General features: G+C 37.3%; 1 protein-coding gene and 1 non-coding gene across 2 annotated transcripts in view; both read left to right on the top strand.

The window, feature by feature from the left end:
* The window catches only part of nox4 (NADPH oxidase 4), a 30,642-nt gene extending 6,823 nt beyond the window's left edge, over nt 1-23,819 (top strand). Inside the window, exons 5-18 of the mRNA XM_015386160.1 lie at nt 1,659-1,756; nt 3,622-3,649; nt 5,325-5,397; nt 9,245-9,325; nt 10,660-10,819; nt 13,556-13,720; nt 13,921-13,983; nt 15,835-15,895; nt 16,462-16,543; nt 18,207-18,326; nt 18,414-18,522; nt 18,802-18,870; nt 22,404-22,504; nt 22,597-23,819. Coding sequence (XP_015241646.1) covers nt 1,659-1,756; nt 3,622-3,649; nt 5,325-5,397; nt 9,245-9,325; nt 10,660-10,819; nt 13,556-13,720; nt 13,921-13,983; nt 15,835-15,895; nt 16,462-16,543; nt 18,207-18,326; nt 18,414-18,522; nt 18,802-18,870; nt 22,404-22,504; nt 22,597-22,717 — 1,331 coding nt within the window. The 3' untranslated portion in view covers nt 22,718-23,819. The remainder of the gene's footprint in view (nt 1-1,658; nt 1,757-3,621; nt 3,650-5,324; nt 5,398-9,244; nt 9,326-10,659; nt 10,820-13,555; nt 13,721-13,920; nt 13,984-15,834; nt 15,896-16,461; nt 16,544-18,206; nt 18,327-18,413; nt 18,523-18,801; nt 18,871-22,403; nt 22,505-22,596) is intronic.
* trnad-guc lies at nt 20,744-20,815 on the top strand. Its single transcript has one exon. It is a non-coding gene; the product is annotated as a tRNA-Asp (tRNA).
* Nucleotides 23,820-24,973: the final 1,154 nt, after the last annotated feature.

The raw sequence follows: 24,973 nt of genomic DNA, 5'->3' as shown, positions 1-24,973 counted from the left end.
CAACATACAGAGCTTGACACTATCAATGCTATGAGCGGGGCTCCACTCTTGAAATACTGACTATAGTAGATGGGAGAAGACGGACCGTTGTAGGCCATGTAATGTGACCTGGAAGAACATATTGCTTTACAGCCACAAGCTCTTATATCGTCATGGAGCTCAGGCTTTCGCTCTACTATTTTTCTGCCTGCTTGACTATTGGTCATGGCTGAGGCAAGTAAAGGGTTTAAACCTTCTGAGGAGGCTTAGAAGAGAAAATATGAAGGGATCGTGGTCGAGGGAAAACAAGAATCAATTGTGGAAAGGAGTTTGTTCGTTGACGCAGGCTAAAAGAAGAAGCCAGATGTAAAACCGATTCTATTTTTTCAACTTTATTAATAGACTGGTAAGTTAATACTTTGCTCCTAGTATACAGTCATATATCTCTGTTATTATTTTTTTATGTTTAGTGGAAGAAAAATAAAGCTAGCAGGCTACGAACAAAAGCTAAGAGAACCGCACCGCCTAAATGTGTAAATTTCAGGCATTCCGTGCAAATGACAGATTCTTACTTTCATAAAACAAAACCAGTAGAACATAGAAGCGGTAATCTTGTACGCCCCTGATTCTGCTTCACTGTTTTTTTTGTTTTTGTTTTTTTTTCCACATAATTAGCAGGCCGGCTTTTTTTACCTGTGTAGACGTGAAACTTCTGACGTAAAAGATACCAGTCTAGCTCCCCTAGTGGCCAAAAGTTGCACGGTGTGCCTTTAAGCAGTAAAAATATTAACCAGCCTTGTAAAAACTGACACACTAACATAGCGGATATAAAAAACAATATTATATTGATTAGCAATCATATTCCAAAAACAATTAATTTTAATTGATGATGTTTTCAGCCTGCAGAACAGTTTAAATTATCATATCAACGAATGAATCAATAGAATGGATCAATAAGTTCTCTGTTCTTGTTCCATCATATGAATGAAAGCAGCTTTTGCCTCGATTTAGCAGCAAATTTGTAAGTTTTTATCTTATATATTTTCTTTTAATATCTGAGAATTTTTTTGAAGTCTGAAAAGATCAACTTTTCCCATCATCACAGTAAATCCTGTAAAAATAATGAGACAGAAATAGAAGCTCAGATTTTCTCTCACTGGTAGTCATCTGAATTTTCGGCAAGAGATCTTTAAGAAAATTCAAAAGATAAACATTTTCTTTTTCCTTTTTCTGTTATATCATCCGTTAGCTTCAAAACAATAAACCTCTTCACCTTTTACAGTATAATAACACACGCATTCACATAATCTTTATTCTCTCAGTTGACAATAACACTGTGGACAAAGAGGCAGCAGGATGGAAGAGAGACACAAACCGTGAGAAGAAAGGCAGGGAGAGGGGGGGGCTGGACGCCAGTGGGAGTGGGAGAGGATTTGGGGGAGAGAAAAAGGGCCCTTGTGTGTCATGATTACAGCCTCTAATTCCATCAGCTGTTGAACGGCTGCGTACTTAGCCTGTGATGTCAGGGAGAAGTGTGTGTTTTAGCTGCGCTGCCTTTTTGCTGAATGGACAAAGACGTCAGTTATCTATCAGTCTGGAGATGAGGAGAAATCCTACCTGTGGGGGTTTCTTCTTTCACTAAAATGTGTTTCCTTTTTTTACTTTCTCATCATCTGCAGTTGTGCACGTTTCAGCCCATCTGGTGAATGTGGTGAACTTCAGTGTGAGCTACTCAGACGACTTTCCTGCTTTGAACTTTGCTCGCTACAAAGGAGAGGTAAAGAGTTTAATGCAACATTGCTAACATTAGGCAATGTGCAATATAGATCTAAGAATTTAATGGTTTCCAAAAAGAAATGTTATGAAGTTTTAAGCTCTTGATTGGCTGATGCTATTTCCCCTTCACACACTGTAAATAAGAAGAACTCTGTCTTCTGCATATAAATAAAAAAGATGATAATTAACCAATACAGTGATATCCTTCATATTGACAGATATATGTACAAATAAACTAAACTGAAGAGGATTACTGAATAGCAGCTTTACTCTTTCACAAGAGATTTTAAACGCCACATTTAAAGTTTTCTTAAAAAAAGAGTTGGGTCTTTTTGTCAGAAAGCTGGGCTGAATTATGCAGATTAAACTCCCTGATACTAAGTAGCTCTTCCAATAGGAGAACTAATAGGGAAGCAGATCTCCTCCCACTGCAGCCATCAAGTCATTAAAGAGGATGAACCAAAACAGCTCTAATCTCAGATTGTTTCATGGTTAAAAAAAACGCAGACTCCGAATATTGTCTGTACGTAGGTAGAGTGGACTGAGCAGATACCAGGGGAGGAAAAAAGATTACAATCACCCATCTATGGACATAATTAATCAATGTTTAATAGATATTTAAATCTATTGCTGTTGCTTGTCTGCTCAGTTCAAACCTGAAATTATTAGCAGTTAATCAGCTGTGATCACTTCATCTTTATTTCAGAACATAAATGCTGAACCATTTTTTTGAGCTTACTGGATATATTCAAAAGGCCTTGATTGGGTCCTTAGTCTTGGTTTCTGTAAATATCCTGAAAGCAGAAATCTGCTTTACAAATTGAAATACTGAAATACAGTACTAAGGATGGGGAATTTTTCAAATGATTTGTAAAAATTATTATAAAATAAAATAAATTATAATATTCATTATGGATTGCTGAGCTTAACTGCAATCATAAAAAAAGAAGGAATCCTGTCCTTCTATATATTGGTAATAGAAAATACAAACTCCAGAGCCTTTGAAAGTGACAGATAAGTGAAACAAAATGCTGATGAGGGTGGGGGGGGCTTAGCCAGTAAGAAAACTTTAGCTTCCCCCCCAGCAGAAAGCTCCTCCGTTAGTTCAGGGTTTATCCAAACAGTCCAGCCTCCCCACCTGCTCTGTTTGTAGGGGGTAGATTTCTGACCCCGGATTTGGTGCTGGTTCCAGCACTGCGAACGCTGAAGGAGGAAAAGCTACACTGGCTTCTGAAAAAGGTTCCTTTACTGGAAAACCACCTTTTTTTTTTGCCATTTTAAATGCAAACATCAGTAAGGTTAAATTTTGAGGTTTATGAAACATTCCAGAACATTTCCTGCTCCTAAGTAGTCTATGATAGACAGAATTAGAACCTTGCAAACGTTAGTTTACTGTTTTCTCATTGGGGCTGTTAGTGTAAATGGAAAATCATTCTGGTCTCTGGCCAATTCATCTGAGCCTCTCTAATGAAATGTCTTGTTTTATTTCTTTAGTGTGACAGCTTCTGAATATTTACACATTGGACCACTGCATCAACATGAAAATGTACATTTACACAAAGATTTTGGATTGTTATACAGTAAAATAATGAATTTGGCATAACCTATAACTAAACCCTATGAAGATTACATTTATAGGTAATAGAGTTTAAGCTTGAAAACTTCGCGACTAAAATAACAGAGTCTGATCATTTTAACGTCCGCAGGAGGACAGAGAGTCAGTTCAGACAGTTTGGCATTAATTCTGCAGACTGTTTTCTCCTCAGCATTGATCTGTTGCCATTCAAGGCAGCTCACACAAGCATTACTGTAACCAACTGAATGATGAAGACTACAGACCTCTTTCTTTTTTTGTTTCATTCTCAGGACCCCAAGAGGATCATTTTAACAACAAGTAAGAACAGAGACTCTTATCTTCTTAACTTTGGTGAATGAAGTTCTGATGATTTTATCTTTCGCTACATATTTTTTATTTTATATTATTGTTTAGTTTGTTTTGTGCAATTCTAGATTATATTTTGGAAGATCATATATCAACACATGTAAATAACATTTTCTAGCTTCCTTAGCTTGAATAAAGTCTTATTAGATGTTGAAAATAATAATCTTACAGCGCAGATCAGAAGTTTTTAAATGATTGGCTGCCCTCTCCCCTCACTGCAGGACTTAAACACAGATGTTGTCTTTAACAACATATCACAAAAAACTCTTCTCATCTTGTTCTCTCTGTTTGCACTGTTGCCTTCAGGTAGACGGTACAGATGAAAAAAATAACTAATCGATTCACTGACAGTTTTTAGCCTACAGCTATAGCTAATCTAGATGCTCTCAAAAAAATCCATAAATTGACATAAACGACAGCGTAACAATGAGCATGGGTAGGCTGTTTCTTTTTTATTTCAGTTATTTTTTTAACTGTTATTTGTTTTAATTCTTAAGCTGTGTTATTTTAAGATACTGTGCTATTTTAAGTATTTTAAGATACTATAGTTATTAATGTATTTGTATTGTTTTGGGTATTTTTTAGCACCGACCGGCAGCACTTTTAATTTTGTTGTTCATGTGTTATTGATAAAATCAAGAATCCATCATTATAGATTCTGTAGTAACATTTTTTAAATTTTTTTATTTTGCTTTAAACGTCTTTTTATACCTTTTTAAAAAACCACTGGCAAAATCTTGATTAGCATTGCAGCAATTAAACAGATTTTTACATGTTGCCACTAGGACTGTCCGGATTTCATATTGATATTAGAAATTGTTCCAAATTCAGGCATAAAATGAATATTGAAATATATCGGCCTGCCTCTTAAATCTCTGATATCAAAAAGCTCCTAAAACACTACAATTCTATTGGCTTTTGTTTAAAGTTTATTTAATTATATTGTGAGTAAGAAATGGGTCAGTTGTTTCCATACCTTGTGTTAAGAATAGTTTTCTGTTTGAGAAATATAACTTTATCTAATGTTTTCTATCATATTGATATTTTATCAGATACATATCAGTAATGGTTAATACTTAAAGTCACATTAGTGAGGTATCATATCAGAAATAAAAAAGTTTTATTGGGACAACCCTAGGTAACACAGCTTTTTTTTTTTTTTTTTTACATATTTTTTTTTTGGCTATAAAATCCTGATTTTTTTATGTTAAAAGGCCTCATTTCCAGCCAGCCTAATCTTTAGTGCCCTACAAAGATTATAAAATAAGTCCACTCCGACTAGTCGTATTTACTGGTTTTAGGAAAAGTGGCAAAATGAAACCATTGCTTTAAACCTAAATCTATCAGGGGTTTAAGTGATGTTTTTGCATCAGTGTTTTACATTAAAGGATATAGACTTTAGCAGAAGCAACTCTAAATGCATTTTGGCCCAGCAGACTATTGCAATTTTGTTGGTGGAATTTGTTGCATGTAAATAAAATCGCCCTAAATAAATGTTTTTTTAAACCTTTTTTATTTCTGTCACATTTAGATCTACCCAGCCAGATTAAACAAGACAGTTGTTGTTGATAACTTTATGTTGACGCTGTTTATTTTGTCTCTACTCTGTCATAATGGTTCTCTTCAGTTCCAGGAGTTACTGGTGTCCTGCTGGTCCTTATCCTTCTCCTGATGTTCATATCTTCCTCCTACTGCGTTCGGTATGCTGAAATAAACCATGGTTTCTGTTATTTTAAAAGTTCATGCTTATGTACTAAGAGAAGAGGAATGCATTTAAGTTAGTAGATATGCAAAAGAAGATATTATGTGTTTGGAATCACTAAGGGTGGAGGAGCAAGTTAGATTCTTTGTTAAAAACGTCAAATCCAAACTTTCGACCTTGGGGTAATCTCTTAAAAATGCAGTGATGAGAGTATTTTGGCTCATTGTTGCTCACAACAACAGTAAAAAAAACTCAAAATGACTGAAAATACAGTTATGAGTGAGAACATACACTCACCGGCCACTTTATTAGGTACCCCATGCTAGTAACGGGTTGGACCCCCTTTTGCCTTCAGAACTGCCTCAATTCTTCGTGGCATAGATTCAACAAGGTGCTGGAAGCATTCCTCAGGGAGTTTGGTCCATATTGACATGATGGCATCACACAGTTGCCGCAGATTTGTCGGCTGCACATCCATGATGCGAATCTCCCGTTCCACCACATCCCAAAGATGCTCTATTGGATTGAGATCTGGTGACTGTGGAGGCCATTTGAGTCCAGTGAACTCATTGTCATGTTCAAGAAACCAGTCTGAGATGATTCCAGCTTTATGACATGGCGCATTATCCTGCTGAAAGTAGCCATCAGAAGTTGGGTACATTTTGGTCATAAAGGGATGGACATGGTCAGCAACAATACTCAGGTAGGGTGTGGCGTTGCAACGATGCTCAATTGGTACCAAGGGGCCCAAAGGGTGCCAAGAAAATATTCCCTACACCATGACACCACCATCACCAGCCTGAACCGTTGATACAAGGCAGGATGGATCCATGCTTTCATGTTGTAGACGCCAAATTCTAACCCTACCTACCATCCGAATGTTGCAGCAGAAATCGAGACTCATCAGACCAGGCAACGTTTTTCCAATCTTCTATTGTCCAATTTCGATGAGCTTGTGCAAATTGTAGCCTCAGTTTCCTGTTCTTAGCTGAAAGGAGTGGCACCTGGTGTGGTCTTCTGCTGCTGTAGCCCATCTGCCTCAAAGTTCGACGTACTGTGCGTTCAGAGATGCTCTTCTGCCCACCTTGGTTGTAACGGGTGGTTATTTGAGTCACTGTTGCCCTTCTATCAGCTCGAACCAGTCTGGCCATTCTCCTCTGACCTCTGGCATCAACAAGGCATTTCCGCCCAGAGAACTGTCGCTCAATGGATGTTTCTCTGTAAACCCTAGAGATGGTTGTACGTGAAAATCCCAGTAGATCAGCAGTTTCTGAAATACTCAGACCAGCCCTTCTGGCACCAACAATCATGCCACGTTCAAAGTCACTCAAATCACCTTTCTTCCCCATACTGATGCTCGGTTTGAACTGCAGGAGATTGTCTTGACCATGTCTACATGCCTAAATGCACTGAGTTGCCGCCATGTGATTGGCTGCTTAGAAATTAAGTGTTAACAAGCAGTTGGACAGATGTACCTAATAAAGTGGCCGGTGAGTGTATATAGTGTTCAGGGTTTGAAAAGCTGTGTTTTGAAACAGAAAAAAACCCCAAAAACATGATCGTATTGCTCCTGCAGTCCAATGTATAATATATTGGGTTATTACATATATGAAAGGATCTATTAATCTAAATGATAATCATTTGCAACAAAAGCATAATAATTGTTACATTTTGTTTTTAAACTGTTTGTGTTAATACTGTGTTGCTGCAATTTTTTTAAACCCAAATGATCCTTTAATGATAACTGCATTATCAATCTGCTGGGTCTGTATGGACTAGTCAGTCTGCTGTCGCTCAACAAAAATGGGGTTAAGTTTTGGGTTGTGTCAAAGTTACACAAAAATATCATAAATAAAAATGTAATCTTCTTTCCAGGGCATTCAGTTGTTTTAGAAAATGACCATAGCTGACTCAAATAAGCTTATCTTCGACTGATACCACTTAAAGTCCTTATATAGATGCAGTCAGTATGTTTTTGATATCCGGTAATATAGCTTTTAACTCCTTTAAAATTGACATTTTCAGTTGAATTAGTTTTAACTGTACATAATATTTTTCTGACTAGCTGTTAGAAGATAAATCTAGTTATATTTCTTAGATACTCACAATGACTTTCTGTTAGCAAAATTATCTTTACCTTCATTCCAAAAATAACCCTGTAACTTTGTGGTGTTCTATTATGAAAGTTTTAACATGTCCTATTTAGCCTCCTGTTATTTCCTCAGAATCAGAATTAACTTTTGGATCTTTTGTTTGACTTCAAGTTAAAACTCCTTAGTGATGCCAGAAATGGCAAACCTTTTGCTGTCTTCTCTCACTATTTACTGTGTCTCTCAATAGTGTTGCTTTTAGAGTGAGTAGTTAGTGTTTTATTTAAATGTAAATCTCTTTATTGGAAAGTCATTCTCTGCATTTTAACCCATCCCCTTGAGGAGCAGTGGGCTGCCATTGTGTGACGACCGGGGAGCAATCAGGGGTTAAGGGTTTTGCTCAGGGACCCAGAATACAGGCTGTGGCGTTTGATCTGGTTACTCGCAACCTTCTCAGAGCACAAGCGCACTGTTCTAACCACTAAGCCAACACTCCCCTTTTGGCGTCCGACAAACTGGTTATTGCTAGAAAAAAAAGAAAATCTGATTCTGATTATTGACCTTTTTTTATCATATCTAGAAATGTAGGTCAGGTTTATTTAAGTCATGCTTCGTCATCGCTGTGTTATGTCTACGTTATGCTGTGTTTCTGCTGGAGCTGGGGATCATCTTGTGCCATAGATGATGAAGGTGATGTCATGCTGACGGTCTTTTCTCGGTTCACTGTGACATTCTGTGGTTGGAGGACACAGTGTAGATGTGTATGTGTGTCACAATGGGGTTTCCAGCTCCTTTAGTAAGTGAACAAACAATAAGAGGCTTTTCCAGGTTTTAGATGAGAGTCTGGCTCAGGGTTTCCAGTGTTGGGATGATGGCTTCTGCACACTGGAGGGAAACCAAAACAATGATCAAGAGGGATTTATTTTCATATCACAATACATCCTGATATTCTTGATCACTCTTCTTTTGACAGTTTTTATGAAACAAGGACTTATATTTTCTGTAAAGCTTTTATTGGAGGCGGGTCTGACAAAATTACTTTATAAGAAGCTGTCAGGTTTCCAAAATACATGAAATCTGTTAATTTGGCTTATTATGCCATTGGAGATTATCACATCACATCAACAATTAATAATCCTAATACTTTTAATCTAATTAAATAATCTCAGAAACCCTTGTTAGAACAAATACATAAATTGATTTACTTGATTTGATTTAAAAAAGTCTCAAATGTTTAATTTTCGACTTGGTGTTATTTTCTGTCATACTTTTTAAAGCAGATTGAAAGAGAGGATTTCTTTCTACAAGATGCACAGTTTTGTTTATGTGATAACTTTGGATTTCTGAAGAGATTTTATATTTTTCCTGATATTAAGACAACTAAAAAATTGTCCCAATAAACAATTAAAACCCAGTAAATATGAGATCTGCATTCACCAACAGCTTGTTTTCCAGGGTGTTTGGGTTCATCCTATACTAGTGATGTTTGCAGTTTAAAAGCTGCTGTCAATAAAGCAAAGAGCAGAGCTTTCTAACAGTAATTGTTTGCAGTTTACATGGTGGGTGTTGTTTGTAATGGCCCTTCTAATATTGAACTCTGAAGTCCTGCTTTCAAGACTTTTTCTGCAATTATACCTCTTATTTTTCTCTAAATATATATTTCATGTTACATGCTATCTAAGTAAGTAATTTTCATTTATTTATGCTTTTCTAAACCAATTGTGCACCTTTATTATTTTGCTTTGTGTATTTCAGGGTCTCCAATTATGAGATCTTCTGGTACACACACAACCTCTTCATCGTGTTCTACATCATATTGATGGTGCACATGCTCGGGTAGGGACTTTATCTGTGCAGAATTTCTCTTTTCGACTCACTTGAGATTTTTCTCTCTGCTCTGTTGGAACATTATGTTTTCTTCTGCTGAAGAAGTTTAAAATATTAACAAATATTTTAACAGTCTGTAACAACTAAGATCTAACAGATCAACATTTTATGGTTTTCCTTATCACTGTTTATTCAAACTTATCTTTTTGAGGATAAAATAACATATTTTGGACCTTTTTAAATTTATTTTTTTCTGTTACCCGTATAGATTATATATCCATTGCTGCATTTTTTCCCCACAGACTCTATTAGTCAATATTTGACCTCCATTCGTAATTTACACAGTGTCTTGCCAAAGCAATAAGGCTAATTTAACTTTTATAAAAAACTATTTACCTATTTCATCCTCAAAATGTATTAATAACATTTTAAAAGTTTGGTATAAAGTTGCATCCCCTCTCCTTTACTCTGGTTGCCATAAATCACCTGCATTTAAAATCACATTTCCACACTGAAGCACAGCAGTGGCAGTAGCATCATGCTGTGGGATGCTAGTCAGAGTCGATGGATCTGGGCAGAGGTTTACCCCCAAACAGGTCAATAGCCTTAAACAATCAGCCACACCAACAGATCAGGGGTCCTCGGCCCTGATGTTGAGAGGCCAATATCCTGCATGTTTAAGATTTGTCTCTGTTCAACGAAGTGCTAAACAGAGATCATCAATAAGCATCAGACATACAAGAAATAAAAGAAAACACGTAGGAGATGTTTTATCAACTTAACAAATCAAATGATGTTTCCTATGCTGGGTCAAAAGCTGATGAGAAAAGATGGGTTTATTAGAAAAGATTGGAATTAAGATCCCTCTATAACTTTTTCAAGTTCTGCAAAGTCATGTTAAGCACTTGCTTGTTTAATCTGTTGCGTGGCAGCAGGAAAACAACTGGATAATGAATACCACTGATCTAGAGTTAAAAAAAGAAAGTAAGTATTTATAGTTGGTTTGACAAATTATTGAATCAGGGAATGAATATTGGTGACAGTTTTCAGATTATTGCTTGGAAAATGTGACCATATATAATTTTCTTTCAATTCAATTCAGTTCAAAAGACTGTATTTTATCCGGATTGGGGTTTTCCCCACTACAGTTTTATAAGCTAGTTTGTAGTAGTTTTTATTTCTCTATCAGAGCAGATCCCATTAACACTTTCATGTGACCAATTATAGCAAAAAAATGCTTGAGGAAGGCAGTTTTTTAAAATTATGACTTTCTTTTTTTTGCCAAAGTCTCTTCGCTAGTAAACCCCAAATCCTGATTGTTCTCATTTGCTTTTTTATCCCAGTGGAGCTCTGAAGTATCAGACCAACGTGGAGGCCCACCCACCTGGCTGCCTCAGACTCAATCAGAGCAACACGGAGCAGCAAATTGATGATCTGGACCTGCTAGAAGATGATGATAGGAGATGTAGTGAGGACGCGCACTTTGAACCACACTGCCCTCAGGTCTGTGCATGTTTGTGTGTAAATATTTGAGTGGCCTACGTGTGATCTGAGGGGCTAGGGTTGTTGGAGGGAGCTGGACCCATTTATTAGAGGTGTGAGGGAAGGGCTCTGCACATCAAGGCCTGTTTGTGTGATTGTGTGTTTGCCTGTGGTTGTTAGGCAACGTGCCGGTTCCATAAAATCCCCTTTATAGTTGAATAAACTCCCCTGGCTTCACTTAAGCTTTGAGCAATTCATCTTACAGGTATCTCTAAAAACAGCAGCTTTTTTTCTTTTTTTTAACTTTCTTGAAATTGAAAAGTTGTTCTAGAGTTGATTTGCATAATTTTTATATTTGCCTTTTTTTACTTAAATTTTAATTGTTTTTACATAACAGAATACAACAAAAACAGTGTCAACAATATTACAAATGATACATAGGAGTAATACATTGAGGTTGAATATGTTGAATCTCCCGTGGTGTCTCTGTTTTGGGCTTGGTTTGTTGCTCATTTGTCCCATTTTGTGTGAAACCCGTTTCAGTCTCAGCTTAAATGTGAGTTTTTCCATGTTTAATATCTCCACCAGCACCGCGTCATTCCAATTAGATTTCCTCTTTTTTAACCAACATGCTTAGGGAGATGTTTCTGAATGGGATGACAACTGGACGTTCTTATGCCGGTTATGCTTGTATGTTATTTAAACAGATGAATGTAGCGCCCTCAGGCACCCAAGATAACAGCACCCAAATATTATGCTGATTTGTGGAGGTCCACAATTCTCTTCCTGATGTTCTGCCTGATTTCTTTTGATATTTCCATCATATCACTAAAGGAAAGTGCGTTTAGTGTGTTCCCTTTAAAGTCCTTTCACTGGTGTGGCTTCAGTTAACTCTGATGTTGCGAATTAGCCTATCAGAGGCTTTCAACGCCATTACTTCATCGTTGGGGTTTTCTCAGACTCTTCAAGGACAGTAAGATTTAGGTTTGAGAGTTAGAGAGCAAGAAAAAAGAAAACTTGTTAGTCTTCTTCTTAGCATAATAAATATATTCTATAGTCATAACTGAGCTAAAACAAGAGCAATTAGTCAAAGATTTATGGAAATATTTCTAAAAATGTCGTTTTAGTTTCAACTATTGTGAACATTTTTGGATATGCTCTAGATGCATCTTTGGCAAGCACAAGCATATAGGTACAATAAACCTAAGTAAATATAGTTAAATAAATAAATCTTATGACTTAATCAAGGATATATGTTTCCCTCCATGATATCAACACTTATACTGGTTATCTGGTCTACTGTCTAAATAAACAGAGTGACTCTATGGTTGCATGGTGGCCCAGTTTCTAGTTCTGTCGCCTTGCAGCAAGAGGGTATTTCTTTTTGCATGGTTTCCCTATGCATGTTGGGATTCTCTCCAGGTACTCCTTCTGTTACTGTATGTCCCTGAAGTTAAATTTGTCATACTGTAGATAAGATTTTTTTAGCTTTTAACCAGAATTGTAATGTATAATTCCTTTATTGTCCCACAATGGGGAAATTCATTCTCTGCATTTTGACCCATCCCCTTGGGGAGCAGTGGGCTGCCATTGTGTGGCACCCAGGGAGCAGTTTGGGGTAAAGGGTTTTGCTCAGAACCCAGAGTAGAGACTGTTAGGATCTTAAAAGGGCTCTTTTAAGAGCACAAGCGCACTGCTCTAACCCACTAGGCCAACACTCCTCACAATACGCTCGCATGTAAAAAAAATATTGCAGCAATATTGAAAATGGTATCAAGTGTTGAGAGTTTTTCTTAGCATCTGAATGAGCAGGAAATTTTAGTTTAATTTTGACCTCAGCTTTCAACGGCTGAAGTGAGAAACCATTGCTAATAAATATAAATCTGTAAAATAAATGGCATGACAATGCCGATGATGGACTTTCATTCACAGTGGTCTGTTTTGATGCAATATTTGCAGTAGTAGGATGTAATATGTGAGGTGTCATGCATTATGCAGTTTATTTTTATTTTTATGAGTAGATTTTACTTCTATGAAGGACATTTGTTGTACTTTATCCCCACACCCAATACAGGTCTTGGTAAACAAGATTAGAGAGCTCAGAAACATCATGGGGAACCTAGAAATGACAAATGTATGTTACTTATGATCCCCTGATTTCATGCAACCCTACCAACAAAATGATTAAAGAAGAGCAAAGTAACGAACAAACCCCAAAGACAGCTTTACGATGTTAAGCTAGGCTGTTATTTTTGATTCTATGTTATTTATTACTTTTTATTTAAATATGTGGTCATTACGGTTTAATATTAGTCTTAGGGTTCAGTAAACAGCTTTCTGTTTGTTTTGATTTTTGCAAATTAACTGAAAACTTTCCTTTAGGGGTTTTATGAACTACAGTCTGGAACAGGCACCTACTGATTTCCAGTATTATATGAGAGCAGAAGTTTAGTTTGGAAAAAGAGTATAATGTGGAGGGAAAATACTGATAGCTGATAAGTACTCCAGAGAAATATTTTGAAAAATATTCAGACTACATAGAAGCTTTTGTTTGGCTTTAATGTCACAAGAATAGACAGTTCAATAAAGGAAATCTATTTATGTTGTCTGTATTTCATCTTCTGTTGTTTAAAATAGGGTTATGAGAATGAGAAAAATAATTTTACTAGAAGTTAAGTGTCATTGATAAATAACCTTGTGCTTTACTTCAGTGATGGGAGATTTTTTTGTGCTGTGTGTGTCTCATTCCGAATACAGACTTGGCTCTGGGTGTCGGGTCCACTCTGTCTCTACTGTGTGGAACGGTTTTACCGCTACATCCGAAGCAGCTCCCCTGTTACCATAGTGGCCGTTACCAGGCATCCTTGTAATGTCATCGAGTTGCGCATGTTCAAGAAGAACTTCAAAGCTCGTCCTGGACAAGTGAGAGGACATGTGGTCACGCCTTAGCTTTTTACTTTCATTGCCCCTCAGACATATTTCTGTTAACCATTAATTCAAATATTATTCTTAGTTGTTACCGTAACTTGCCTCATCCATTATGTCTACGTGCCCCATCTTGGATCTTAAACTGCACCCGTTCCCTCATCCTGTTATTTCTCCATCCTTATCTTTTCCTCCAGTATATTGTTCTTAACTGTCCAAGTGTGTCTTCATTTGAGAACCACCCCTTCACCCTGACAAAGGTAAGACCGCCTAACCCCCGACACATTCCTCACTCGTGACACAACACCAGCCCAGGGACATGTCTGCATAAACACGCTCCTGTTTTCACAAGAACCTATTCTATCTGCTTCTCTACAAAGAAAAAGCACTTTGGCCTCAGCCAGGGCCCTGGATGCCTTCTGTGGCTTTGTCTCTAGATAAGTCATTCAGGAATATTATATTTCACTGTTTATTAGTGTTTCAGATTTTCTTCACATAAGAAAAACATAGAATATGTAAAGGATAAAGAAACCATTTCACCTTATCTATGAACTTTTTCACACTTAGTGACATCATAACTATAAACTTTCATGTATTTTATTATAATTTTTAAACATCGATCAAGACCAGATGGAATACTTTTCAAACCATCATCCTAAAATAAAAGGAATACATTACAAACCAACCGTAGCACAGCCGCCACTCAATCCTACAGGGAAAAACATGAGAGAAATCCCCAGAGAAGCAGTGAAAGGGCCTAGAGTTCAGTAACTCAGAAGAAGCTGCACATATGCACAGCTTAAACACAATTGGTAAAACTTGAACAGTTGCTAACCACTCATAGGTGCCATTCTTTAACAGAGACTTTGCAGCTGTTCAGGGGAAATGAAAAAATGGGCGGAGCTAAATTAGATCAGGGTGCTGAAAAGAATAGTTAGAGGCTACACAGGAGTTACTATGATGATGGATGTCAACCTTTTTGTAAGATAACATTGGCAAAAAATACACGCAGAGCTGCAATTATATCGATTAAATCAAAGTTGTGTCATGTGTTTAAATGGCCTAGCCCCATTTACACTACACTTTTGAAACTGTGCCAAGATGTGTGAGCATGGTAACTGATATGATTGTTGAGTGTAGATAGCATGCAAAACTGAACCAGATCATGCCAGACACAACCAAACTGTGCTAAACTGGTCCTAGTTCATTATTAGGGCTCAGTTCTGGCTTGGTTTTAGATAACAAGGAGCTCATGAGCAGCCTTAGTAATCATGACAGTTCAGACATTTATAAAAATACTAGCTTCCCTACCGTGCCATACGTTTTCCAGTAATGATTCTGCTTAGCAGTGTGATGATCCTCAACGTCTGTCATTGTTTTTCTGCGAGTGTAAGCCCTGCTTAGACTATCGTTTGTCATATTCAATTCCCAAAAGCAGACTCTGACGAGTAAATTCACCAAGGGCTGCCTTCTTTGCTTGACTCTCCGCAAAAATGAAATATCACCATTATAACCAAACTTCCTGAATGTTACAGGCGCAGCCCTGTTGATTTGCATAGATCCTAACTAGGAGGCGAGGAACCACACAGTTAACTGATCCAAGCTTGGTCTGAACTCTGCATGGATCAGTTTTTAGAGAGTAGTGTAAATGGCGCTTCTAGACCTAAACCCAAGTCACAATATCTGATGGGTATTAAAAACTGGCTGTTCTGTAGCTAAAATGCCTCAACTAATTAGGCAATAATTTCATTTTCAAAACGTAATGATTGCAACAAAAGTAAAATGAATCTTTATAGGTTTTGGTTATACAATGACATAATGTGTAAAAAGCTCAGTTGATGTGAATACCTTTTTTTTTTTTTTTAGCAGAACATTAAAGACTCACTCTGACAGAGAGCAGACTGACCCCTGAGGCTATTAATGCTCTCTGCCAACAACGAGGCTGTGTGCTCTCTCTTGTGCATTGTTAAATTTAATGAAAAGAGTTCCAGCCTTCGCTGCATACCTTTTTTTAAATCTCATGTGGCCGCTTAACATTGTATGCTGTTTTGCATCTAAAATCCACTAACAGTGCGTGATATCCACTGTAACTTACTGTTTAACTCTTTCAGTGCCCAACGGTGAACAAGGAGACTTTCGGCATCCATCTGCGAGTCGTGGGAGACTGGACTGGTATGAGAGTAGCACATAAACACACACAGGATGGAAGTTAGTTTATGTTACCCCCCCACTGATTTCCAGTTCTCTCTGGGGAGGTTGCATTTAGAGCTGCATTGTATGAGCATGAGTGTGCATGTGTAAGAACCTTACTTTACCCCTATAATGTTCCTGTGGTTTTATTGTCCTGCTGGAAAACTGGACTAGGAACGCAAGACCATACATAGATTGCTATTGCTAGTAATTATGTTAAGTTTTAAAATGCTAATCTCATAATATTTTTTCCTCTTTATGCTGGAAGCTTTACATAAAAGTCATAAAACTGTGTCAAGATAACTCCAGCCTTGCAGCCAGATCAAAAAGGAAGTGGGTTTTAGAGGAAGCGATGACCTTAGGGACGCACGTGAATCTGCCTGCACTTGCGGCTCTTCACGTCCACGCTAACATCCTTTCAGATGACAGAAAGGGAAGCTGCTTTGTTTGTGTTAGACTCACGATATGCCATGATGACAGGCTCTAAGGAAAGTGGAGAGCAATGAATTGGTACGCGATGAAAACTGCCTCTCCTCTCTTCCTTACAGAGCGCTTCACGCAGCTGCTACTTCCTCAGCCAAGGAAGGACTTGGAGATTCTTCCCATGATCCAACAGAGGACGTACCCCAAGTAGGTCCTCCACACACTGATTCTGCTTTTCAAATCCTTTTTGGGGAGTTTGGCAGAGAGATAACGGGGTTTCTGAAAACCAATCAAGTCCAAACTCTAACAACATTTATGTTAATTGATTATTACTTAAAAACAGCTTTATCTATTGATTGTTTGCTGGGCTGATTGTGTTTCATCCCACCTTACACTGTAGGGTATTTATCTTAATAATATTAATAATAATAATAATAATAATAATACATTTAATTTATACTGCACTTTCCATCAAAATATCTCAATGTACTACAGGTAAAAAAGAGAAAAGCATAAAAAAGCTATTTTTAAAAGAGAGGAAAACATCTAAAGGGGACCAAAAGCTTTGCTACAAAGAAATGTTTTAAGGCCTTTTTTTTTAACACTCAGTGGATTGAGATGCCCTCAAGGTGTCAGGAAGGGCATTCCACAGATGTGGGGCATCAGCACAAAATGCCCCGTCTCCCATTTTCCCTGAGGCTGGTTCTGGGAATGTGGAGGAGGATTGAATGAGTGGAGCGAAGGGAGCGGGTTGGGTTTTGTGGGTTGATAAGTTCTTTGAGGTGGGGGGGCATGTCCATGTATGCATTAATGTGTGAGTTGGGAAACATTGTACTCAATCCGGGTGCAGATGGGAAACCTGTGTAATGAATGGAGAATGGGGTTTATGTGCTCATGTTTCTATGCTCTCATCAGGATCCTAGCTGCAGAGTTTTGAATATACTGAAGCCTCTGCAGACTCTGTCTAGGGATCCTAATGAGAAGTCCATTGCAATAGTCCAGTCTGGAGGAGACAAATGCATGAACCAGCTTTTTGGTGTCTGGGAATAAGAGAATGGGACAGAGTTTGGAAATGTTACAGAGGTTGTAAAAAGAGGTCTTGCATAGGTGATTTATATGGGCTTCATATGTAAATTGAGTCAATTTTTACACCAAAATTATTAACTGCTGGTGAGAGCGGGATGTTAGAACCAGAAAAGGTGATGCTGGTTATGGATAATGATATGGTTTGATGAGGAGTTCCAACCAGGATGGCTTTGGTTTTGGAGCGATTGAGTTGAAGAAAGTTTTGCTCCAACCATACCTCTATCTCCTCCACACAGGTGGTAGGTTTTGGTGGGGATGACTGTGAGGGTGGGGTGTCAGCTGGGACATTAATTCATCTTAATTAATGCAGGAAAGTTTTGAGCTTTACACAATATGCTATAAGCCTGGTTTTCTTTTTTTTCCTGCCATTCCATTAATCTTTGTTATATTTTAAAGTTTTTTAAAGTGTTCTGAGTCAATAGCTTTGTAAGTTTTCTAAAGGTCTTTGATGCTAATATCACTTTGCTTTGGTTTAATAATTGACCATTTTTAGAGGAAAACATTTTTCTTCCCAACCTACCTGTGATTTATAGAGATACTCTAAAGTGTGCAGTGTCCTCTGTTACTTTAACTAGACAACATTTTAATTGAAGAAATATTTAATGTTATATAAGTTCTTAAAGGCTTTTTGAAATTACAAATAAAGAATAAGCACACACCTGCTTCCTTTTTATTTTATAAAATCTATGAAAAACTACTGCTATAAGATTCCATCCCAGGCTATTAATAATGGTTTACTTATTTTACTAACTATGTCCGTGTTTCTGTTCTTGTTTATCATCAGGCTTTACATTGATGGTCCGTTTGGAGGTCCATCTGAGGAGGTCTTCAATTACGACGTCAGCCTTTGTGTCGCTGGAGGAATTGGTGTCACGCCGTTTGCCTGCGTACTCCATGCTCTGCTGTGAGTTTTGGAAAAAAAGGAAAAAGAATCAGATTGAAATTATAAATGATTATTATTGACACATTGACGTGCTTCTGGTCCACCTAGTGATGGCTGGAGGGGCTTCAGGTTACAGAGGCTTTACTTTGTGTGGGTCTGCAGAGAGCTTCAGTCATTCTACTGGTTTGCAGAGCTGCTATGTGCCCTTCATCAAAAGGTCAGGCCCCACTGTCTATCCCCTGTTTAATAAATGTAGCTGCATCATAATGTCACACATATAAACTGAAGGACTCTACAGTGCTAAACAAAGCAAGACGTAAATTGCATGGTGCTTGTGAGCCTTAGCATTTTATCCCCATCAACCAAAGTATATGTAAAAATGTAAGAGCACAAATTTCTTATGAGGTAGTGCATCAAATAATAAAAATTGAATATTGTGTTTTATATTTTACCTTCATCTAATACAGCATTCTCTATGTTTGTGTTTGTTAACCAGCTATGGCAAGAGAACAGGCCGGATTACTTTAACTTGAAACTGTATGTCAGTCAGACAGACAACATGCAGGTAATAATCACACACTGGTGCATGCTTATTGTTTTAAAATGATATGATTTAACTGTATTTTGTTGCTTTTTTTTGGATTTTGCTTCTCTATCTATGTCTTTTTTTACATTGACCACTAGAGGGCAATAGATCTCAATAGCTGTGACCAGATTAATGATCAGAAACCCACAATAAGACATTATATCAGACATTTTCCTTTAGAGAACTGCATATAGATTGATGTGGTTTTCATATGTAGTTCACTGTAAGGTTGAGAATTGGTATGAAGACATTTCAATCATAGCTAAAATTTTAACTCTTGGGTTAACCATAATAAAATGGCAACAAACAAGCAATACTCTTTATAAGTACAGAATTACTGTTGACAAATAAGATCCTGCAACCTGTGAGTGTTTTCAGGCAGCTCCTTAGTTAGTTTAGTGGTGAGTATCCCTGCATGTGAAGCGCACTGTTGGCATAGAGTGTCCACCAATCTGACCCCAGAAGAGGGCTACATTACTTCAGAAGAAACCTAAGCAGTACCTTGTGAAAAACAACACATCTTCCTCAGATAAAAAAATAAATTTCTTCTTCATGTTTGTCTGTTAGATGCAAAGAAATATTGGATCATGTTTATAAAAATACATGAAAACCTTTTAGAATAATTGTCGTCTAAAACACAGAATCAGAATAAAGTTTATTGCCAAGTAGATTTGCACTTACAAGGAATTTGACATTGTGTTGGTCCTGAACGGGGACATAGGATTATTAATTATTGAGTCAATCACCATATAACAGTAGAGGAAACATTTTTGCATATTTTCCATAAAGATTGTAACAAGAATAAAGGCACTCTAGCTACATATACAAGAAGATAAGGTTTTAATATTTATTTAAACTGTGATCAGATTGCTACTGACCTAGTAAAGAAAATTTAATATAGATCCAAAAGATTTAATCACTGAGCTCAACTTCTTTTAAATTTATCAAGGAATAGAAAAATCATGACATCAGATAAAATTACTAAGTATATTACTAGAAAATAGTATAGTGGTGGTACAATTACATGCAACAGAAGCATAGTTGGCTAAAATAATGCTATCACAATTGTAAAAAATCATCCATATTTTAATGTTCAACCATTAAGCATAACTAACATTTTTCCAAATGTTATGGATCAGTTAAACAGATATTTGTTGCATTTGTTTTTCCAACAATAATCATTAGTAAATACAGTATTCCCTCTTCGTTACTAAATTAGATGAAACAGCGCCAAATCACGTAGTGTTCATATAGTGTATTACATCCGTAGTGGTTTAGAACTACAGTACCATAGAAAATGAATGGGAAACGGTTTAGGGCAGTTTAACTAAACAATTCTCGAATTGGTGTCAATAGTGAGTTATCACATCGAATCCTTATAGAAATACACACAAACAAATATACTTGATAAGAACTGCGGGTATGTCATATAAAATAGGAGGCGAACCATGCAACTGTTAAAGGGATAGTTCGGTATTTTTGACATGAATCTGTATGGCATCCCAATCACCAGCGGCATGCAATCACACTGACTTACCCCTGGCAGCGTCCTGTGAGCAGAGTTATCGTCCAGTTTTGGTCAAGCCGAAAGTAGTCCTGCAGGTTTTTAGGAACAGCGAAATAAAACTTTTCTCTTCCCAAAACATTATGTGTTCAAAAGAGTGATATTATAAAGAGTGATTATTTCGCTGTTCCTAAAAACCTGCAGGACTACTTTCGGCTTGACCAAAACTGGACGATAACTCTGCTCACAGGACGCTGCCAGGGGTAAGTCAGTGTGATTGCATGCCGCTGGTGATGGGGATGCCATACAGATTCATGTCAAAAATACCGAACTATCCCTTTAAGCTTCTCCTCGTTAGTATAGTGGTGAGTATCCCCGCCTGTCACGCGGGAGACCGGGGTTCGATTCCCCGACGGGGAGTTACACTTTTTTTCTTTTTTGAATGCTTAATGGCTTTATGTAAAATATAGCCTAGTTTCAACTATAAATTTCAACTATTAAATCATTAATCATTTTCAAATATTTAAATGATTGCAGCAGCACCAGTCCTGGTTTATTGTGTGATTAAATGTTGGTGTTTAACAGAGAAACAGCTTTATTGTATTTGTTTTGACAGGGCCGTATGAAGTCAGAAATTTCATAGCACTTGAATTTGCTATGGTACACTATGTTGACTCAGAGCTCTTGACCCGTAACATGCAGTGTGTGTGACCTCCATCGAGGTCGGGTTGCAAAGGGAAGAATAAAAAAAGCCCTGCTGTGGTGCGCACAAAGACACGTGGCCAAAAGCTTTGTCCTGTGGAAAAAAAAATCCAAGCTGAGATAGCTTGTGGGTTTCAGATCTTATCCTTTGTGTACAAATTGGCAAACATTTGCAAACAAAGACCTACCTTGCCATAAATTTGTAATTATTAGTTTAATATAGGCTGTATTGTTGAGAGCTTCTTTTTTTTTTTTTTACGTAGTGACTTTAAACTATTTTTTTCTAGAATCAATAAAAATAAGTTTACTTGTTTTATTTTCTTCGAATAATTTTCTTTGTTCATCATAATTATCAAGAACTTAAAAGTATGACAGTGTTCGTCAGTGACCACCAGAGGGGGCTGTGACCTTTGGGAAATTTTATACTTCAAGTAGACTGCTGAACCCTGACAGCAAAAAGTTATGTGTGAAATGCCTGGGTTGAAAATGGTTCCTGGATCTTGCTTTGGAGACCCCTCCTCTGACATATTTTAAGCAATTGTTACATTTCAACATGTTTAGGTTTTGGCACTGAAACAAATTTCTCTACAAACAGGTAATAGGCAGATCAAATGCAGCCACTCATCCGTTTGGGGAAGTAATGATACTAATACTTTATAAAATAAAGAAAATGACCAAAGTTAATCTGTTCAGACTTCCAGGTAAGTTTTATAAAGTACCAAACAGTTTAATCTTTCCATTACATTTGGCCAGAAGTCTCATTAGACTTCCTGATGTGCATGATGCTGCCACCTATCTGTTTCTCACTGTGGAGAGTGCGTTCTGGGTCAGTTTTAAAGCCATACGGTAAATGTTGTTTCTTTAGGGCATTCATTGACCTAGATACATTTTCCTACATGTTTGCTGTGTCTTTAACACAGAACTGCTTATATCTTTTGTTTGCAGTTACTTTCTTCACACAATTACATAATTTCCCTATTGTGGAACAACAAAGGGATTTTCAAATCTATTCCACCCTATTCTATTGTATTCTTTCTGCAGAAAATGTTAAACTGAAGATTGTAACGATTTTAAAACTAGCAGTAAACATTAGTAATAGCAATAAACATTGTTTCCTGCTAAAATGTCCCCTTTTTTTGACAGACTTCATCTTTGTTATCATTACAACAAAAGCGACATATTTAAATTTTTTTTAACATAATTTTTGTGTGATGCTTGTCTTCATCTGGTGACACTATGAGTATTTGCAGAGCTGTTTAAAAACAACAATCCGTTTCATTTTCTTAGCTTTACTTCTCTCTCTTAGAGCATGTCTGAAGAGCGGTTTGGCCCACTTGCCTCGAGGTTGCATGTTGGTCGACCCAGGTGGAAGCTTCTTCTTGATGAAATTGGAAAAGGCAACAAACAGTGAGTTTGAAAGGAGTTGTTCTAAAAGAACGGATTCATTGGGTCAAAAGTAGCATTACTCCACCTTAGCCTTTTTCTTTCTTTGGTTTCAGCAAGCGTGTTGGTGTTTTCTGTTGCGGACCAAAAGGCATCTCCAGGACTCTCCACAGGCTGTGCAACTCAGCCCGATCATGTGGGACAACCTTTGAATTCAACAAAGAGTCATTCAGCTGATTGAACTTTATGGCCAGATGGAGTGAATGAATAGATTTTCATTCATTTTAGGGCTGAAACTCTTTATCTGCAGTAAACCTCTCAATACCTCAGGGATCCTTTCCTGTCAGGAGTCGTTTGGCATTGAGGAGATGGTCCAAAAACTCAAAGATCATCCTGACATCCAGCTGAACGGCCTTATAGCTGCCTCAGGTTCAGCATGTGATTGTGTCAACATGAAGAAACTGCTTCATGCTCAGAGTGCCTGTTCTTAATCCTCTGTTCTTTTCAAGCTTTGACTTAATTCCTCTGTTTCCTCTGCGCAGCATCTTTGTTTCCTCATTCTGGATTTTTATGTGAGAAAGAAAAAACTGCAATATATCAAGGCAGAGGAAATCCATTCTTCTAAGGCCAAAACATGATTTAGTGCAATCACTCAGGGAGGATACATGCTGTTTCTTTTGTATTCCAAACGTAAGGTTTAGCAGCAAGTGTTCCTGTGTGTAAATACTTTAGAAATATGAGGTAGTTAAGTTTCCCAAGTTCTTACCAAATACATTGATGTTTTTTTGTGTGTGTTCAAAAAATATGGAGGAGCTGATGTGAGTGGTGTTAGAAGTAGCAATAGTCCAAAACAAAAGACATGGTAAGGGGTAAGAGAGGATAAAACTCAGGACGGATGAAGCTTTATGGGACTACTGTAGGAGCTGTTAGTCTAACTTAATTTATTGTTTCCTTTACCAAAGGCTGGTATCCACAAGGTTTTACCAACGTCTTACTGTAATCATATTACTTTGAGACTTTGTTCTCCTCAGGATGAAAGTTTTTATCGTTAGTTTTGCATAATCCAGTATATCATGTCACCAGAACCATTGGGACTCTTCTTTTAATGTTTGCTTAAACAAGATAGGAGATATTCAGTTGTTACAGTAAAAAATATTTTGCATCTTAGCAATTTTACTGTCACACTTGAAGCTGAGTTAAATCAATATGCATTTTCTGAATGGCACCTTAAACAGACTGTACATACCCGAACAGGTGATTCAGAATAACTGACAGCATTTGTTTTACAGTATCACTGAGGGGATTTTAACTTTTTAACTGGGATTGCTTTTTTTTTTTCTCTGCCATAAATGAATTTCTTGTTTGAAAACATGTTTTTATCTTTATTAAATTGCAGAAGAATCTTCTTTGGTGTAACTTCTTTCTAATTTTCTGTACAGCTGGGCATACATAGTACGATTTTTTGCCCTTTTCGGGCCAATTTTCCAGTTGTGCAGTAATTTTTTTGATCGGGCAAAGTTTCAACCTCATCGTGCTTCCTGTGTTGAGTAGTATACAGGGGGTAACGAGGTGTGATTAGCCTCCTATAAGCACCTCCTGATCAGGAATTGTAAGGCAAAATCAAACATGTTTGAAATACAGTCGGCCCTCATGAGTTGTTCGTGAGCAAATCCTGGGCTGCGTTTATATCATTACATTGGCTTTTATTTGTTCTTGCAGCCGGTGGTTGGCACCTTTATTCCACTCTGGATTCTCACGAGTGAAATCTTTGTTCACTTGACAATAAAAAAAAAAAAAAATTAAAAAGTAACAGTTTTGAAAAGTTAGGTATTCCTTCATTTCCTGCTTTGTGTTTCAACTGTCACGGTTGCAAAGCGACAGAGCGCATGGCGGTAAAAGCTGCCGAAGGATGGACCTGTTTGAATTCACAGCCAAAAGTCATCCGGTCTCTGTATTTAAATGGATTTTGAAGAATCCATTCCAGGTAGACCGGGTCCTTGTAAGATGCAGCCCATAAATTCAAACGCACCCCTGCTGTTGAAGCAGAGCGTCTATGACACTGATCTCAGTTTATTCACTGGATTGCTGATTGCCTGAAAAAAGTGGAGTCACCGTCCGTCATGCTGGTACTCCCCACTCCAATAGAGATACACAGTAAAAATGCCTACATCTGTAGCATTTGGCTGGAAAAACAAGTAGTTTGCCAGCTGTGAAAAGCTGTTTCACAGGTAATTTCACAGTCAGTGGATATGCTAACTAAGAAAATCCATATATATGACAATGTATGTATGTAGTATGTAGCCTAACATTAGTCTGGCTATCTCGGACTGACTTGAAGGCTTGACTGAGTTAGTCATCAACACTGTGTCTAATGTTAGAAAATAGAAAGTAGAGTAAATAGAAAGTGATTCCCTGTGAAATGTAGATGTAGTAATTATTTATTAAGTGGATGATGCTGTCATTCCTGTAGTGTTTGTTATATTTTTCATTTGA

This window comes from Cyprinodon variegatus, unplaced genomic scaffold, assembly GCF_000732505.1.
Source record: "Cyprinodon variegatus isolate N-32 unplaced genomic scaffold, C_variegatus-1.0 Scaffold358, whole genome shotgun sequence".
NCBI classification, from domain to species: domain Eukaryota; kingdom Metazoa; phylum Chordata; class Actinopteri; order Cyprinodontiformes; family Cyprinodontidae; genus Cyprinodon; species Cyprinodon variegatus.
Note: the sequence above shows the minus strand (reverse complement) of the source record. Positions and strands in the feature narration are given on the sequence as shown.